The 18,598-nt window shown below is 39.0% G+C and overlaps 1 protein-coding gene across 5 annotated transcripts in view; it reads right to left on the bottom strand.

The window, feature by feature from the left end:
* Positions 1-206: 206 nt before the first annotated feature.
* Positions 207-18,598, bottom strand: part of LOC127645109 (activated CDC42 kinase 1-like) — a 121,355-nt gene continuing 102,963 nt past the window's right edge. For all 5 annotated transcript variants that reach the window (XM_052128638.1, XM_052128639.1, XM_052128637.1 and 2 more), the window contains 5 exons: positions 16,241-16,332; positions 11,832-13,240; positions 4,434-4,529; positions 3,679-3,806; positions 207-1,927 (listed from right to left, as the gene is read on the bottom strand). In XM_052128638.1, coding sequence (XP_051984598.1) covers positions 1,924-1,927; positions 3,679-3,806; positions 4,434-4,529; positions 11,832-13,240; positions 16,241-16,332 — 1,729 coding nt within the window. In that variant the 3' untranslated portion in view covers positions 207-1,923. The remainder of the gene's footprint in view (positions 1,928-3,678; positions 3,807-4,433; positions 4,530-11,831; positions 13,241-16,240; positions 16,333-18,598) is intronic.

Here is an 18,598-nt window from a genome sequence, read left to right as displayed (position 1 = left end):
CATGAAGGCAATACACAAAACGGTTTGAAGATGCAGCCATGGTGTGAGAGATGGATAATCTGTCACGAAAGCTAAGCTAAAACATGACATCCTCAGTGTAGAAAAACTATAAGAAACTTCAGTCAATCTGGGATTCTGCATGTTCAAGAGGAAGAAAGAAAATATGAGGACACTTCCATAGAAAAAGATAAAAAATTGTTGTTTTTAATAAAAAAATACAATTATATATTTATATTATACTTAATAAACTTCACATCATTATACATCTTACACAAAGGACATCAGGGTTCTAACTTGTAAAGCTATTAAGAGCAAACCCATTTGAGAAAATAGGTAGAATAGACTGAAAGAGAAAAGGAACAAATTGTACAACAGGGTTATCAGGCAACTCCACAAGCTGATTTCAGTCTACCTAAAACTAAAACAGCATAAGGTAAGGCTTTGGCAAGCCTACACTGTTGCCTGAATCTTTTGACGGTGACAGAAGCATTCTTTGTGCTTGAAGCATTGGCATTGTGCTAGGAAGCAGAAAGATGTATCCTCAAATGACAATCGTGTCCTATCAAAAACAACAAAGAGTTTGCTAGGGTAACAAATTCTATAAGCAACCTTCCAAGATCACTAGGACAGAGGAAAGGGCTGTGGACAACGTTCCTTCATGCACACAGAAGCAGCATCTACGTGATACCCATGCATACTACACTAAGCATTCACACACAAAGACCAGTGCTACAATAAGAACAGAATACCATTAGACTTGGCCATGCATGTAGACGATCTGTTGCACAGGGAAAAAATTATGTCTTGATTTATTTTTAACATGGGGTTGTGCACTGGTCTAAAGATTTGTTTTTCATTGGTCATATTTCATGTTGATTAATTTACAGTGTGTACACCTGAGTGTTATGATATTCTCACAGAAAGAAAAATGCATGAAGCATGAATGAAAACTGTACAACATTACAGGAGCAACCATTTGAGACCAGTTCTATGGTGTATATGAGTGAACCAAACAGACAATGGCCTGGATTAAATAATAATAATAATAATAATAATAAAAAACAGTAACAAAAAAAACGTTCAGTCACTTATTTGTGCCTTAGAGGTCTTCGGATGCATTTTCAAGGGTTTCATCTCTTATATATACTTTCAGATTGAAAGCAGCATAGTGGAAGTCAACTCAAGAATTATTACCAAATCTGTGTGACTTTACTAATGCAGGCAAACTGAAATAAAATGAGTGAATCATAATGATGCATGAGCAAACTACAGAAGGGAAAAATAAAAAAGGCAACGGGAGGGTCTTATTTCTACATCAACATGGGTGAGACAGGATGATTGTTCAACATGAAGGGCCTGTTGAATTCAACATCTGACCTCAACTTAATAACAAGTCAGGAGTCAAGAGACTGAACTCTTCCTTTGTTGCAGGTGACCCATACAAAAAGCAATACAATTAAAATAGCAAATGTGAAACGGACAACTATTTGACAAAGACCAACAACTCAAACATATCAGATGCAAATGTATAACCAAAATATCTGACAATACATACAGGCTTTCATAAATGTGTCTTTTTACCTCTCCTACTAGCATAGAATTATTTATGAACATAAAAAAGAAATATTATGAGCAGCACCTTGTTTCTATCTGTTGTTATCAACTGGAAGAAAAAGAGCAGGTTCTTTAAACTCTGACCTGTGAACTAATTGCACCCGAGAAAGGGATCTCTGACAAGACAACAAAAGGCCTGGAGGAGCACACTCACTGTCTCATGCATGTTTACACAAAGTCAGATCTGGTGCTGGAGTGGAGGTAAAATGTGCTTAGAAATAGTGCTTAGGTATTGGTTGGCCCTCAACCCCTTTGTGCTCTTAATATGGGCATTTGTCAGCAGTCTTTCGAGGCTTGTCTAATGCATCATCATCTGTAAAGAGGAAAAAAAGATAACGATTGAGACATGAACTTTCACTGATTTGAGAAGATATCAGAATTAGAGTAGCAGACAATGTAAAGACAGCTTCTCAACAAAAATAGGACAGGAACGATAAAATAAACATAAAATGGGAAATTGTGAATTGTACGCTAAAATTTAAAGTAAAACAAAAATGCCAGGAAAGCATTCTGAATTGCAGTCCAGCATAAACAGGTAGTGAGAGTGCACAAACTTTTTTTTTTTCTTTTACGGGCAGCAATAAAATGAAATATGCTGACTTCAGAATAACGCACATACACTTGTGTTTTTTTGTAGACTCAGCCCACTTGTCTGGAAGTTTTCATACAGCTAAAGTGTCTAAAATAGATGGCAATTGAGGATAGAGGTGGAAAGTAATTGAAACTAGGATGCGTGGGCCCTAGGGCATAATTGCTACCTTTAAGGTTACTTATTGAAATTAATTTAGAGCTGATAAAACATCTGTACAGGTAAGCTCTTGAAAACATATGTATTACGAATCTGCCCACAGGCTCAGAAGACGAATCTGCCTCTTCTCATGGTTGAGTGTTGATTTCACCATAGTGAGTAAAACACAGTTAATGTTGTACAGATGACCAATTATTTCCATGAATGATTTAAAGCAGTATGTGGCATGAAGTTTGAAAGGATCACACACTGTTTTATTGAATCCTAACATGAGCAATTGGGGTTGGAGTGAGGTGTATTAAGCAGAATAAAAAAAGGCCAGACCAGAAAATAGAATGCTATGGAGAGCTAGGATGTCATTTCATACACTTTCTAGAGTAGCGTCCTGATGTGTGACGAGCTATACTCCATCTAAAAATATTTTAAACCGAATTTTTGATCTTTAATTAATTGAGAGACTGCATGGATTATTTCTACTTTTCAAATGTATTTGTTACAGTGCAGGACTATCGAAGTAATCTACAAAAATCTACACAAATAAAAATGTAAATGCAAAAACTTAAAAAAAATAGATACAGTACCCAAATATTAAATGTTTAATACAGTATATGTGGGTCATTCCTACAATTCCTTGACACGTCGACATTGAAACGTCTGAAATACTTTTATATCTAAAATACTAGTATTTTTTTGTTTCATCATTAAAGATACATGTTAAAGTCATAACGGTCAAGCTACATTGCTTAAATATTCGGATGTCCATCCGGTTAATCAGGCTGGAAAATAACAAGGTGGACAATAACAGGGTGGACATTCAGTGGATAAATTATCCACTACATGGTCTGTGAATGATATCTAGCAAACACATTTGGAGACTTATATTGATGATTTTATTTCTGTTATCATAAATATATTGACATTTTAAAATTACATTAATTTTCCCTTTATTGTGATGAGGAAATAACACTATTGCAACAATTGAAAATTATTTCAAATTATTACAAATTTGACTTTTTGGGTCACAACAGTGTGTAATATTATAAGTCTTAATTCTTTTTACCAAGCCTTTTAAAATTGTAATTGGGTACAAATTTAAATATTATAAATGACACAACATGCATGAAGGACTTAAATGTCACAGGATTGTAGGAAAGACCCATGTATAAAGTTTAACCTAAAATCTTGATGTTGAAAAAGGTTCTTTTTGTCAACTACCTTTATAAGGAACATTACTCAAATAGTGAAGAATACATTTAGAGAGGTTAAATTACCAGTAGGGGGAAGCATGGACCAACAAGTGTGGCAGATTGCCCTACCTCAGCTTGACTGAGCCGTAGGAGTCCAATAGTTGGGTGCTGGCCAACTCCAGGTTCCAGTCATACATCTCTAGAATCTTATGACACTCCACCCTCGTCTTCAGCCCCAAACAAAATAGCTGTTCCACCTTCAAACCAGACAAAATGGACAGAGAGTGAGAGAAGAGAGCAATTCTTTAATTAACCTCATAATGGGCCCAAACACAATTGCAGTAAACTTAATGTTACAGTGAAGATTATTATTAGGGGTCCAAGTCTTCAATGAAACCCAGGGGATCACGGAGCAGTTTATGAACAAGTCCAATGCCATAAATGTGATAAAACAGGTTTTACTAGCATGACTTGTTTACAAATACTAATAATAAATAACAAATAATAAAAATACACCAGTCATTGTGTTTCAATATGGATGGCAAACTTTAGAGCTTATGGGTTAAATTAACCCTATTTTTCACTCCCTGAATTTATCTTTCAGTTAATTTTTATTTACATTTGCATTATGTCCAATGTAAGAAATGTGCCACAGACAGAGGAGGATGGAGATTACTTGTTGTGTCTGATTACTTATAGCTTTTATTACAATTAGATTAAAAGGAAGGTGGAAGTGAGCCATGACAGAGCAGTAAATGTAAGAAATGTGCCACAGACAGAAGAGGATGAGATTACTTTTTGTGTCTGATTACTTTTAGTTTTTAATACAATTAGATTAAAAGGAAGGTGGAAGTGAGCCATGACAGAGCAGTAATGGTTGATACCTTCAAGTAGTGCACAGCCTTCTGCACATTCCAGCTGTGGTTCTGTAAAGCTGTCTGACATTCTTCAATTGTTGCTCCATGGACAGCCTCCTGCACCTAAACAGGACAAATACAACCAATAAGCTCTGTAATGCTATGACAATAAATCCATAGGAAGTCAGTGAGCACTAAGGTATAGTGTTGGAATGATTATAGAGAGTAAAGGAAGTCTAATCCTTAGCAACGTAGTGTTTTAACAGAAATACTTGCTCAGGCCAAAACCCTAATTTGAAGTCTATCCCAAAACCAGCCCATCTGGCACCAATGCCACGGTCCAAAATCACCAGACCACATTTTTCTTTGCCATTCTGATGGCAAAGAAAATTCCTGTAAAATTCCTGTATCTGTATCTGAATGATTTTATGCACTGCAATGCTGCCACATGATTGGCTGATTAGATAATCGCATGAATGATTGTTGGTGCCAGATGGGCTAGTTTGAGTATTTCTGTAACTGCTGATCTCCTGGGATTTTCACCCACAACAGTCTCTATAATTTACACAGAATGTTGCCAAAAACAAAACAACAATCCAGTGCGCGTCAGTTCTGCAGATGGAAATGCCTTGTTGATGAGAGAGGTCAAAAGAGAATGGCCAGACTGGTTTGAACTAACAAAGTCGATGGTAACTCAGATAACCGCTCTGTACAATTGTGGTGAGAAGAAAATCAACTCAGAATGCTATTCAGAGGTGTGGGTTGGCGCTGTTTTAGCAGCATGAGGGGGATCTATATAATATTAGGCAGGTATTAATGTTGTGGCTAATCGGTGTACATTTAAAATTCAAGTCAAGTAATTTTTATTTGTATAGCTTTTCACAACACACATCTTTTCAAAACAGTTTTACAGAAAATCCTGCATTAACAAAAGTTAAGAAACTCTAATATCTATAAAATCTTAGAGTCACCATTGTGTAGTTTGATTAAATATGATTGTAAATTGTGTATAAAAATAAATAATTAAATAATAATTGTATTTACAACCGCAGTGAGCAAGCTGAAGGCGACTGGCAAGGAATGCAAAACTCCATAAGATATTGGTTAATAACCTAGGGAGAAACTAGGCCCAGACTGTGGGGAACAGTTCCCTTCTGGCTAAACAGCATGAATATAATGCCAATATTAGTTATTTATGTGCAATGCAAGTCATGGTTTAAAATTAGTAAACTAAGTAGGTGTTAAGGGCCAGTGTTTAAACAAAGATTTTGTAAAAATTGTAAGATTAATGGCTAAAGTCTTTGAAGTCCATCCTGGATTAACTACAGAAGTTCACATAGATGCAATGTCCTTTGTTAGTTGGCTGACGAAGGCTTTTGTTGGCAATTAATTAATAGTCTATGTACAGTGCATCCGGAAAGTATTCACAGTGCTTCACTTTATCCACATTTTGTTATGTTACAGCCTTATTCAAAAATGGATTAAATTCATTATTTTCCTCAAAATTATACAAACAATACCCCATAATGACAACGTGAAAGGTTTTTTGAAATGTTTGCAAATTTATTACAAATAGACTTTTTGAGTATGATGCTACAAGCTTGGCACACCTATTTTTGGGCAGTTTCTCCCATTCTTCTTTGCAGGACATCTCAAGCTCCATCAGGTCAGTGCATAGCCATTTTCAGATCTCTCCAGAGATGTTCAATCGGGTTCAAGACGGCTCTGGCTGGACCATTCAAGGACATTCACAGAGTTGTCCCGTAGCCACTCCTTTGTTATCTTGGCTGTGTGCTTAGGGTCATTGTCCTGTTGGAAGATGAACCTTCGCCCCAGTCTGAGGTTCAGAGCGCTCTGGAGCAGGTTTTCATCAAGGATGTCTCTGTACATTGCTGCATTCATCTTTCCCTCGATCCTGTCTAGTCTCCCAGTTCCTGCCGCTGAAAAACATCCCCACAGCATGATGCTGCCAGCACCATGCTTCACTGTAGGGATGGTATTGGCCAGGTGATGAGCGGTGCCTGGTTTCCTCCAGACATGACGCTTGCCATTCAGGCCAAAGAGTTCAATATTTGTTTCATCAGACCAGAGAATTTTGTTTCTCATCAACAGAAGTTCTTCATATATACTATTTGTCTAAAGAAATTAACATAGTTGGGAGAACACTAACTTTTCTAGTATTATCGACATAAGCGGAAGATTTGAAATCTGTTCTATAATTAGCCAATTCTCCAGGATCAAGCTGTGGCTTCTTAATCCGCAGTTTGATAACTGCCATTTTAAAGTTTCTTGGGACATGTCCTAAGGATATTGAGGAGTTAAAAATATTAAGAAGAGGTTCTAAGATTACAGGGAATACCTCTTTTAAGAGCTTAGTTGGTATTGGATCCAACATGTATGTTATCGCTTTTGATGTTTCTATAAGTTTTGTTAGGTCTTCTTGAACATGAAGAATTGTAGTTGCTCGTGAGGAAAATTACGAGACACTGTTTTCTGAGATACTGCGACAGATGATTGCATAATTCCAATTTCATTTCAGATGATTTCAATTTGATCAGTAAAGAAATTCATGAAATCATTACTATTGTGCTGTGACAGAATATCTGGTTCAGTCGAGGCTTTATTCCTAACCAATTTAGCCACAGAACTGAATAAACACCCAAGATTGTTGTGGTTATTTTCTGAGTTTGCTAAAATATGCTGACCTGGCAGTTTTTAGTGCCTGTCTGTAGCTGCAGACACTATCCTTCCATGCACCATGAAATATCTCTAATTTTGTATTCTTCCACTTCCGCACTATTTTCCGAGCTGCTCTCCTGAAAGCATGAGTGAGATCAAGGCTTTTCTCTTAAATTTCTTAAATCGAATTTGAGGTGACACTATCAAGAGTGCTAGAGAAGACTGTATTCATACAGTGGGGCAAAAAAGTATTTAGTCAGCCAACAATTGTGCAAGTTCTCCCACTTAAAAATATGAGAGAGGCCTGTAATTTTCATCATCGGTACACTTCAACTATGAGAGACAAAATGAGAAAAAAAATCCAGAAAATCACATTGTAGGATTTTTAATGAATTTATTTGAAAATTATGGGGGAAAATAAGTATTTGGCCAATAACAAAAGTTTCTCTCAATACTTTGTTATATACCCTTTGTTGGCAATGACAGAGGTCAAATGTTTTCTGTAAGTCTTCACACACTGTTGCTGGTATTTTGGCCCATTCCTCCATGCAGATCTCCTCTAGAGCAGTGATGTTTCGGGGCTGTCGCTGGGCAACACAGACTTTCAACTCCCTCCAAAGATTTTCTATGGGGTTGAGATCTGGAGACTGGCTAAGCCACTCCAGGACCTTGAAATGCTTCTTACGAAGCCACTCCTTCGTTGCCCATGCGGTGTGTTTGGGATCATTGTCATGCTGAAAGACCCAGCCACGTTTCATCTTCAATGCCCTTGCTGATGGAAGGAGGTTTTCACTCAAAATCTCACGATACATGGCCCCATTCATTCTTTCCTTTACATGGATCAGTCGTCCTGGTCCCTTTGCAGAAAAACAGCCCCAAAGCATGATGTTTCCACCCCATGCTTCACAGTAGGTATAGTGTTCTTTGGATGCAACTCAGCATTCTTTCTGCTCCAAACACGACGAGTTCTATTTTGGTTTCATCTGACCATTAGACATTCTCCCAATCCTCTTCTGGATCATCCAAATGCTCTCTAGCAAACTTCAGATGGGCCTGGACATGTACTGGCTTAAGCAGGGGGACACGTCTGGCACTGCAGGATTTGAGTCCCTGGCGGCGAAGTATGTTACTGATGGTAGCCTTTGTTACTTTGGTCCCAGCTCTCTGCAGGTCATTCACTAGGTCCCCCCGTGTGGTTCTGGGATTTTTGCTCACCGTTCTTGTGATCATTTTGATCCCACGGGGTGAGCTCTTGCGTGGAGCCCCAGATCGAGGGAGATTATCAGTGGTCTTGTATGTCTTCCATTTCCTAATAATTGCTCCCACAGTTGATTTCTTCACACCAAGCTGCTTACCTATTGCAGATTCAGTCTTCCCAGCCTGGTGCAGGTCTACAATTTTGTTTCTGGTGTCCTTTGACAGCTCTTTGGTCTTGGCCATAGTGGAGTTTGGAGTGTGAATGTTTGAGGTTGTGGACAGGTGTCTTTTATACTGATAACAAGTTCAAACAGGTGCCATTAATACAGGTAACGAGTGGAGGACAGAGGAGCCTCTTAAAGAAGAAGTTACAGGTCTGTGAGAGCCAGAAATCTTGCTTGTTTGTAGGTGACCAAATACTTATTTTCCCCCATAATTTGCAAATAAATTCATAAAAAATCCTACAATGTGATTTTCTGGTTTTGTTTTTTCTCATTTTGTCTCTCATAGCTGAAGTGTACCTATGATGAAAATTACAGGCCTCTCTCATCTTTTTAAGTGGGAGAACTTGCACAATTGGTGGCTGACTAAATACTTTTTTGCCCCACTGTATTTTCTGTTATTATTTCAAGTTCTTCTAGACTTTTTGGCTCACTGAGTTTATGAGTTAAATCTGGAAGATTATTAGTGAAGCTATCTTTAGTGGTCGAAAGAATAGCTCTTCCTGAACAATAGCGTGGTGTAGATTGAGTAACTAGTTGATCGCAGCATACAAGAGATGAGGTAATGATCTGAGATGTCATCGCTCTGCGGCAGAATTTCTATAGTATCAACATCAACTCCATATGATAGAGTTAAATCTCGCATATTATTATGGAGATGAGTTGGTACCATCACATTTTATCTGAATCCAAGAGAGTCAGGTCAGGTCTACCCCAAAAACTTTTCTAGTTGTCTATAAATCCTATGCTATTCTCCAGACAACACTCAAGACATCCAGCAATACAGTGACACTAATTTATTATAAACCTTGTCACCATGATGAGTAAGGAGGGGGCTAGAGCATATTACAGTGTCTGACATAGTTTTTGCAAGTTCACACACCTCTTTAACATTATCTGCAGTGATCTCCGACTGGTGAAGCCTGACATCGTTAGTGCTGACATGACATTTTTTTTTTTAAATCAATGTTTAGCATTAACTACCATATGTAAATTTGATCTGATATCAAATGCCTGAGCCCCAGAAATGCATTGAAAAATAATGGCTTGGGTCTCTATTTCCATGTTCCTTACAATAGAGTCACCAATATCAAGGGCGCTTTCAACATGATTATCAGTGGTTGCATCACTGAGTGAGGAGAATTGATTGGAAATCCTAACAGAAACAGGAGAGTGGTGTCGCTTTGCTGAGCGAGCATGCCGCTGAGACATCACCAAAACGCCCTGCGGCAGGGGCTCTATAGCCAGAACCAAAGAATTTGTGTTGCTTGCTCTTCTACCCACATCCAAACAGTATCTACCGGCTTCTCGCTGACTTCCATTAGCGTTCGGATGCGTGTCTCTAACTTCCATTAGCCAGCAGTGACCGGAACAGGAAACTTTCCCCACACGATAGGTGGCTGTTAATCACCGTTTCACAATGATTAAGACACCTTATGGACATCATACATTATGTCACAGCCAACTAATAATACCAATTGAAATTTTAAAAACTCACCCAAATGAAAGCCAAAACTTGATGCTCAAGGTAGTCTAATCTTAAGTGCAGCATGAAAGTTTTGTGAAATATAATATATATTAATAATATTAAATAAAGTGCTGGATACAGCTCTCAAATGGACATTCAAAAATCATAATTTTCCAATAATCTACCAAGGAGGTTTATAATACCTGGAAATGAACATATTTGTGAATTAAATGTTCAAAACATCCTAATTTACACTTTGAAACCTTCTGATGTTGCTATAATAATGCAAAAAGCACGTACCAATTTAATTGAAGTCAAAATCTGCCTTCCTTTTCTGTTTACTAAATTAAACAATCACACGCTCATGCAGAATGTCTCAGGTTTATGAATCAATAAGGATCTCTTTCTCAATGCCGATAACGGCAGAGAGTAACGACAGCCATCTCTGTCTTGATCTCGCCTTTCACGCTCTTTGGATTCTGATTAAATATACGTACATTACTTAATGTGTGATTGCGTCACTCATGGCCAGCTAGAATGCCTTGACTTGGACTTATCTAAAAGTCTTATTGACTGATGAATCTGACAATCTGACATTAGATGCCCATTCATTTGCACTGTTGAGCGATTCTGTAGAAATTCTGAAGGCCTAACAGGGTGGAGCTCAGACTCACGTGCTGCTTTGACTAACGAGCTTGGCTTTGGGCATGTGATTTGTGAAACAGCAATCACACTTTGCTTGTAAGCATCAAGGAATAAACTAAAAAAAGGATAAAACTTTAAATGTTTTGGTATTCGTTTGTAGATGAATTAGGAGTGGTAAGCGATACATGAATAAGAATAAAGGGATGAAAAAATATTTATTTAGAAGGCATTTTAGGCCAGCAGAGAAGAGAATTCGCCACTGATGTATATATGCATTATTGTAGCAGAAGAATAAAGTATTGATTAGACAACACTAAAAGTGGCTTAAGAACTTTTGGAGTCTCAGATGGATGTGTCTCACTGGATGTGTCTCACTGGTATTCAGCATCTTAAACACCATATTTTTAGGATGCTGCATTAAGTTAAAAGTGGTGGAAACTTCCAAAATCGTGTCTCAAGATTCCTGGATTCTGTTGTGCTTCACTCACCAGTTGTGCTTCCTCCTCAATGATAGGTTCTCATTCTGGTGCTGCACTGCTTGAGAGGTATGTTGAGGTGCGCAGCCACCAATTGACGTGGCTCGTAAAAACAGATGCAATGCTAACTCAAGCTTGAAGTTCTAGTATGGTAGGAGAGTCCTTACTTTTATTCCAGAATTTAAGTATTAATTGCGGTTAATTGTGGCATGGTTAATTGTGTAAATTTAGTTTTGGAATTAAGTTTCACTTTGTTTTGGAACAGAGCTAGGGTTGCTGCAGTGTTTTTAAAATCAAATTAATTACTTTTTAAGACCTTTTTCAAGACCTGAACAAATCAAATTAATACCATACCAAAACAAACCCACACAATCTAAAAAAAAAAAAATCATGTATCACAGCCTCTTATTTAAACAGGCGGGGGCACATATTCAACGTGGCATTAACATTGCTTATCAGTAAAACAGGGTACGCTATATTCATGTTTAAAATACTCAATACCTGTTTTCCACATACTGTGTACATTATTATCTCATTATACAGCCCAATATAATGAGATGATAATGAAACATGCTCTGGTCAAAAGCCAAGTTGCCTCAATCAATACACAGACATCCCAAGCCAACTATCAATCTGACATAAAAATGACACGGCAATCACACATGTTTATACTGAACACACACCTCCTTTTCTTCAAGAGTGTAATAAACGACCTGTGCAATATCTTCAAAACACTCACCAGTCTGACTTTGTCGTGGGTGCCGGTGCTGTCAGTCCTGCTAAATGAGCCATCAGTGCTGACTCTGCACAGGCTGAGAGAGTTCTTCAGTCCCCCTCTACATCCAGAGACTGTCAGACTGCTGCTGATATTAGAGAAGTTTGACTTGAACTCCCCTTGTTGTTGAACCATAGGCTTGACTGTGGCTGTGTTTACATGCTTTTTCTCTTCACTGCTCTCTGCTTCTCTGAAGAACTTATTGTAGCGGTCTAGATATGGAGGCCTCTCAGGCAGGAGGTAGTAGTGTGTATTGCTGACTTTCTTGCCATCCCGTACAATAGGCAGGATGCAGGGCCCTTTGGCTGGCTCCTTGTCTTTGCCTTGTGCCTGGATGACCTTGGGTGCAGCATATTTGGGATCTGAGGCAAAGCTCTGAGTGGTTGGCATGAGTTTAGCAGGAGAGGTGGAGAGGTAGGATGAGCCATAAATGGAAGTGGACGAGCAAAAGCTGCCACGGGTCTGCGGGGAGCCCACGTGTGGGCTGGGCGTGCGTGAGCTCGGCTGGGAGAAGGGATCTCGAGGGGGGATCTGAGGTGGATGCTCTTTGTCCTCCTCATTTCCAGAGACTGGGGAGAGCTCACCAGACCAGCGTGCATACTCGCCACCTGTGCGTTTGACTGGACGTGGTGGGATGGGGATGCGTGGTGGTATCTGGGGTTTGTCTTCAGATAAAGTAAGGACAATTTGATGGTGTGGCTCAAGCCCAGGGCTGGTAGAGTTCACAGGTACATTGAGATGCCTCATACACTCCTGCTGCAGCTCTTGAAAGATCTCAGCAGACTGGGTGAAGGTAGAGGCATGGCTCTGCCTGCAGGGCAAAAATAAATTGTCTTCTACATGAGCTTTGCCCTCTCCAGTGGGAGTACAGGGTGTGTGCGGAGAGCAAGTTTCATCCGCTCCTCGATCAGCACTGTTGATGGAGCTTACTTCAATGTCATCCTCGTCTTGTGCTACATCGTCATAGGCTGGGGGTGGAGGTAGGGGTCGAGTGTCCCAATCCACAACTGGGGAAGGGTGAAGGGGCCGAGGTAAAGAGCGTGAGGGACTCTGAGGAGGAGTTCTGTCTAAGATAGTCTCTGCTTCCAGGACAAGCTTAGCAAGGGTGGTGACTTGGACCTCCACCACAGGAGAGGGGGAAGGTGTGGCTGATGGGAGCTCTTCTCCAAAGTCTATTAGAGAGACCTCTGTGGGAGTGCTGCTCCCACAGAGGTCTGAATTCCATTCAGAGGTCTGAATGGAATGATCACCTATCTTGGTAGCAGAAACCCAAGCAGCTGGTTTGAAATTAAGGCCCTTTTTCTTCAAAGAGGTTCGTCGTAGGCCTGAGAATATTTGGTCCTCCTCCTCAGCAACAGCATCATAGCAAGGTTCTGTCCACATGAAATAAAAATAAAAACCACACAATCAAACCTCTAACATGATCTGTTAAATAGGAAAGTAGTGACAGAGGAAACTGAATCCTCAGACAATAGAAGTGTCACTGCAACACAAAGGCCACATACAAATGCAAACTTAAAAAATAGAATTTAAATGTGTGAGTGAATCCCTTAAAGTCTCATTCTATGTAATAGATGTGTCTCTTCTGATCTTGTGATGGTTGACATTGAAAACCATATTAACATTTTGTTGTCTCATGCCTATGAAGAAGAAATACAGATGGCAGCGGTTTAGCCCATTTGTTGTTAACTTTTTTTGTATAGTAATACAAAATATAGTTGGCGTTGTGAGACATTCAATTACATCCAACAGGGGCACTGTGTTTTATTAATGCTGTCACAAACAGAATTCTTCTAAAGTACATTTTTTTGTAGAATGCTGTGACATCCATAAAAATCGAAACTCTGTATGTACAGAACAGGACTTAGCACTGACAAGAGTGACAACTGTATTTTGCTGCAGTGTGCATGTGGCCAACAAAGAACTATTTTCCCTTGACTCAAAATTTCAGTGTAAAAAAAATGGAAAAAAGTCATCAGGACATCCCACATTCCACAAAAAAAGAAGAAAAAAGAACGACACCAAACACCATCATGTCTAAATACCTCAGCTATTCCTAAAATTCAAGTTAGCTCTCAGAGGAGCCCTTTTTTCATGCCATTACACCACAGCAAATACACAACAAACAGATAAAAGAGCTAAAAATTGGAGCAAATGAGAAATAGAAACAGAGGGAATAAAATAATTAGAGCAAGCAAAAACAAATAAACAACAAACTGTAAAATACAGATGTGCTGTATATTTGAGGGGAGCTAGGAGGGTACAGTGGGGGCATGAGCAGTGCTTAAACTGAACTGAGGGTCCACACTTACGCTTAACCAGCAAAGATGGCTGAAGGGCGAGGGAGGCTCCTCTGCAGAGCAAGGGAGCAAGTGAGAGAAAGACAGAGAGCATATGAAAAGAAATTTAAAGGGTAGGAAAAGAAAAAATAGGAACAGAGCATAATAGAAGTGGGTGAGAAGCACAAAGCATGAGGACAACTAAGCAGTGAACTGAAAAAACAAAAAAAAAATTGCTTTTGTAAAGAAAACTTGAGCAGGTGAAGTTATTCTAAAATCAATAGTTTTCCTGGAATCAATAGTTTTTGGACTACCATAACTTTTCCATGAACTTTCCGGTTTGTTTGTGATTAATGAATAAGGATTTAAAAAAATATTTATCATTTAGACTAATCTGCTAGTGAATCATTTAAACAGATTTAAACTATTTATTGAAAAGAACTGACTCAAAAGAATGATTTGCTCAAAAAGCAGACATCAATTTAGACCTTATTCACAACTGCGCCATCTTTGATTTTTAAAGGAATGACAACAAGGCTGTGAGGGATAGACGTACAGACACTTTAAAGGGCTGTACAACAGTTTAAAGTGTTTTTGAATCGTTCCGCAGGAAAAACATTGATAAAATATCTTTCCAAGAACATTCAGTAGACAAAAAACTTCTGACAACATGATTTGTGGAAAATCAGATGGGATCTAGGATTTGTACGCATAGTGTATGTACGCATAGTCTATGTACGCATAGTATATAGCTCTATACTATGTGTGCCATTGAAGACGGTCACGATCCTGTCAGTCTGGGTTTTTGTGTTACAGGACTGTGACATCATCGTCCTATGTCTGTCTTGTGTTTTGTTTTCTGTCTCCGTGTGAGTGCACGGTTTCGTTGTTTTCCCTGCCATGCGCTCCTCTGTTGGTCTCATGTTTCATGTTCAGAGAATGGTGTCTGGATCCTGACTTCCCTGTCTGGTTTGGTTTTGGTTGGTGTCAGGATCAGGACACTCATGCTCCTTGTTCTGTCTGTTATTGGTATGAGTGCATTGCACTTATGTCATCTTGGTGGCATGCGCTCGCGTCAATCGTTTATGTCTGTGAACACGTGTGCACCTCGCATTACGAGCCCGGGTCAGGTGCTGCCTTCACGTTGTGCTGACGTTCGGTAACTTCGGTCTGAGGTGTCGGGTTTGTGTGTGGCCAAACTCTTGCACAGGTGTCTTGTCTCCTTTTTCGCCTATCGCATGTCTTTTGCCTCACGATGTATGTTCAGGCTTTGTTTAGTGTGGGAATGTGTGGCATCACTTTGTTTGCCATTGCTAAGTATTCTTGTCTTGTCTGTCGGTTGACATGAGCATATATTGCCTTATTGTCTTGGTGATGTGCGCTCATACCATTCAGGTGTTTGTTGTCTTGTGAGAGAATGTGGCTTTATTTTTGTTTCTGTATTGCCACATGTCGAACTGTCTTGCGTAATACCCACCTCCTTGTTGGCCTATTATTAGTCTATTAGTCACACCTGCCCTGTCTGTTAACCTGTTTGATTTCTCCCCCTATTTTAGCCTCCTCGTGTGTGCTGTCCAGTGTCAGTTCATCTTGTTCGCTGGTCTTGTTTCGTGTCCCATGTCGATCTGGTTTGTTATCCCCGTTCCTGTCAGTTCTGGTCGGTTCTGGTTCCCAGTTACATCCACCCCATTCCTACTGCCTGGATTATACTTTTCCCCAATGGGGTAGTTTATGTTTGGTTTATGCCTTTTTAATTGTAATAAATCCCCTTTATTTTGTACTCTGCGTTTGGATCCTGAGCCTTCACTGCAATACCTAACACATCGCCTCAGTTTTCATTCCCATTGAAAATCAAAGACGCCACTACTGTGAATAAGGTCTATGGCTTGCAAGATAGTTTTACTTTACACAAGAGTAATATCTAGCTGATGAATTATTTAAGTGCAGAGCATAACTAGAAAAAGGTATATTTACTACAGAAACTTCCATTACTTTCCATGACCACGGTTTTATTAATTTCCATGACCCTTCCAGACCTAGAACAAACAATTTTAAAATGACAAAAAAAAAAGTAATTGAAAAGCATTCGCTCACTCTTAGCGCGTCCAGGGAGCTGTGTTGGTCTGGCAGAATTTAGCTCCAGCCCCAGCACATCTGGAGGATCCATGGGGTTACCAAGATAAAGACTGCAGAAAGAGCAAAAAGACAAAAGCATTTAGCAGCCCAGTGTAATCATCAATTCTTCTAATGGCTAGATTTCAATGTAGTAAAAAGACATTTAGGTTTTTAACAGCCAACCATATATTTCATAGGATGTTTTATGGAGGTATTTACAGTTGTGATATCAGTTGATAGAGCAAGGGTTTTATGGAAGTGACAGAGTGTGTTGTCTTCTACTGCCCTCTTGTGTTGATGAAGCTAAGTGCTTATATTTTGTAGGCCTGGGCCATGGGCCATGGCTCCACATAAGTGAATGTGACACTTTACTTAATGGCCATGACAGAGGCATTTGTCATCTAATATGGGACCCACAACATTTCATTTCGCAGATGATGTGGACATTATTCCACTGCTGCAGCAATTCCTCTACACCCACCACAAACTAACAAGTAAATTACGCTCAAATTCAGCTACAAATCAGCATCCAGCAGGGTATAGAGTTATTACTTATGATTATTGAAATGTGCCGTAGTTTTATAGAAGGCCAATTATAAAGAGACATTTGATTCTGTAGGAGGATAGCAGGACTTTCATGATAATAAAATGAACATGTTGTGTGAGGACAACGGTTATATAAAAAACAATGTGACTGTAACACTGTGCTGTGAAAAAGTATTTGCCCCCATACTGACTTTGGTTTTTATGTATTCTCATACTAAATTGTTTCAAAAATTCTAACAAAAACTAAAATAAAACAAAGGCAATCTGAGTAAACACAACATATAGTTTTAAGTAAAAACATTATCCAATAACAACTGAGCCTGTGTGAACAATTATTTGCCCCCTTAGTTACTAAATCCCCAAATCTATGAAACTGCATTCATAATGGGGTTCAGCTGGACTAGACACACCCAGGCCTGATTAATGCCAGCCCTGTTCAATCAAATCAACACCTACATAGAACTTTTTCAGCAGCATGAATTTGGCTAAAAGGTCTCACCCAGTAGCACACTATATCAAGGTCAAAAGAAATTCCAGAAATGATGTGGAAAAGGGTGATTGAAATACATCAGTCTGGGAAGGGTTACAAAGCTATTTCAAAGGCTCTGGGACCCGAACAACCACAGTGAGAGCCATTATCTACAAATGGAGAAAGCGGATGAGTAGAAAGTGGAACTGTTTCGAAGACAGGGGCCCTGTTACATCTGGTGTAAATCAAACACAGAATTTCACAAAACGAACATCATACCTACGGTCAAGCATGGTGGTGGTAGTGTGATGGTGGTATGTTTTGCTGCTTCAGGGCCAGGGCAACTTGCAATAATTGAGGGAAACATGAATTCTGCTCTCTACCAGAAAATTCTAAAGGAGAGTGTCCGATCATCAGTTCATGAGTTGAAGTTCAATCACAACTGATTAAATACAGCAAGACAATGATCCAAAGCATTGGAGTAAGTCCACCTCTGAATGGCTCAAAAAAGCTGAATTAAAGTTTTGGAGTGGGCTAGTCAAAGTTCTGACGTGTACCCGATTGAGATGTTGTGGCAGGACCTTAAACGGGCAGTTCATGCTCGAAAACCCTCCAATGTGGCTGAACTAAAGCAGTTCTGCAAAGAACAGTGGGCCAAAATACCACCACAGCATTGAAAAAGACTGATCTCCAGTTATCTGAAGCATTTGGTTGCAGTTGTTGCTGCTGAATGTGGCACAACTAGCTATTAAGTTTAATGGAGCAGTTTGTTTTTCACATGTATGACATGTGTTGGATAACGTTTTTGCTTCAGTCAAAAAATTTATATCTTGAAAACTGTATTTTGTGTTTACTCAGGTTGGCTTTATTTTATGTTATATCTCGTTTGAAGATCTAAAACAATTTAGTATGAAAAATAAAAAAATATTTAAGAAATCAGGAAGGCAGCAAATATTTTCATAGCACTGTATAGTAGACACATTCAAACTAGTTACAGACCGATACATTAGCAAGGGGCGATATAATGCCTGCTTTATTGATTTAAAAATGTTGGCTCTCCATTATTACAGTTCCAGTATTTACAGACATCCATGCTAACAGATAATGCTCATTTTCAGAAACCTTTTGTATTTACACAATATTTGTAAATTCATATTTGAGAACTCATACTTCAAAAGAAAACTAGTGACAGACTGATTCATCTTGAAAATGTTGTTGCTATTATCGGCTTTAGATTGGCCTGGTGGTCATTCTGCCTATTGTCAGTTCCAAAATATACAGAGCAAATTTATTTATTTATAATATAAGTTGACAATGCTCAT

This window comes from Xyrauchen texanus, chromosome 6, assembly GCF_025860055.1.
Source record: "Xyrauchen texanus isolate HMW12.3.18 chromosome 6, RBS_HiC_50CHRs, whole genome shotgun sequence".
NCBI classification, from domain to species: domain Eukaryota; kingdom Metazoa; phylum Chordata; class Actinopteri; order Cypriniformes; family Catostomidae; genus Xyrauchen; species Xyrauchen texanus.
This window is presented reverse-complemented; position numbering and strand designations above follow the sequence as displayed.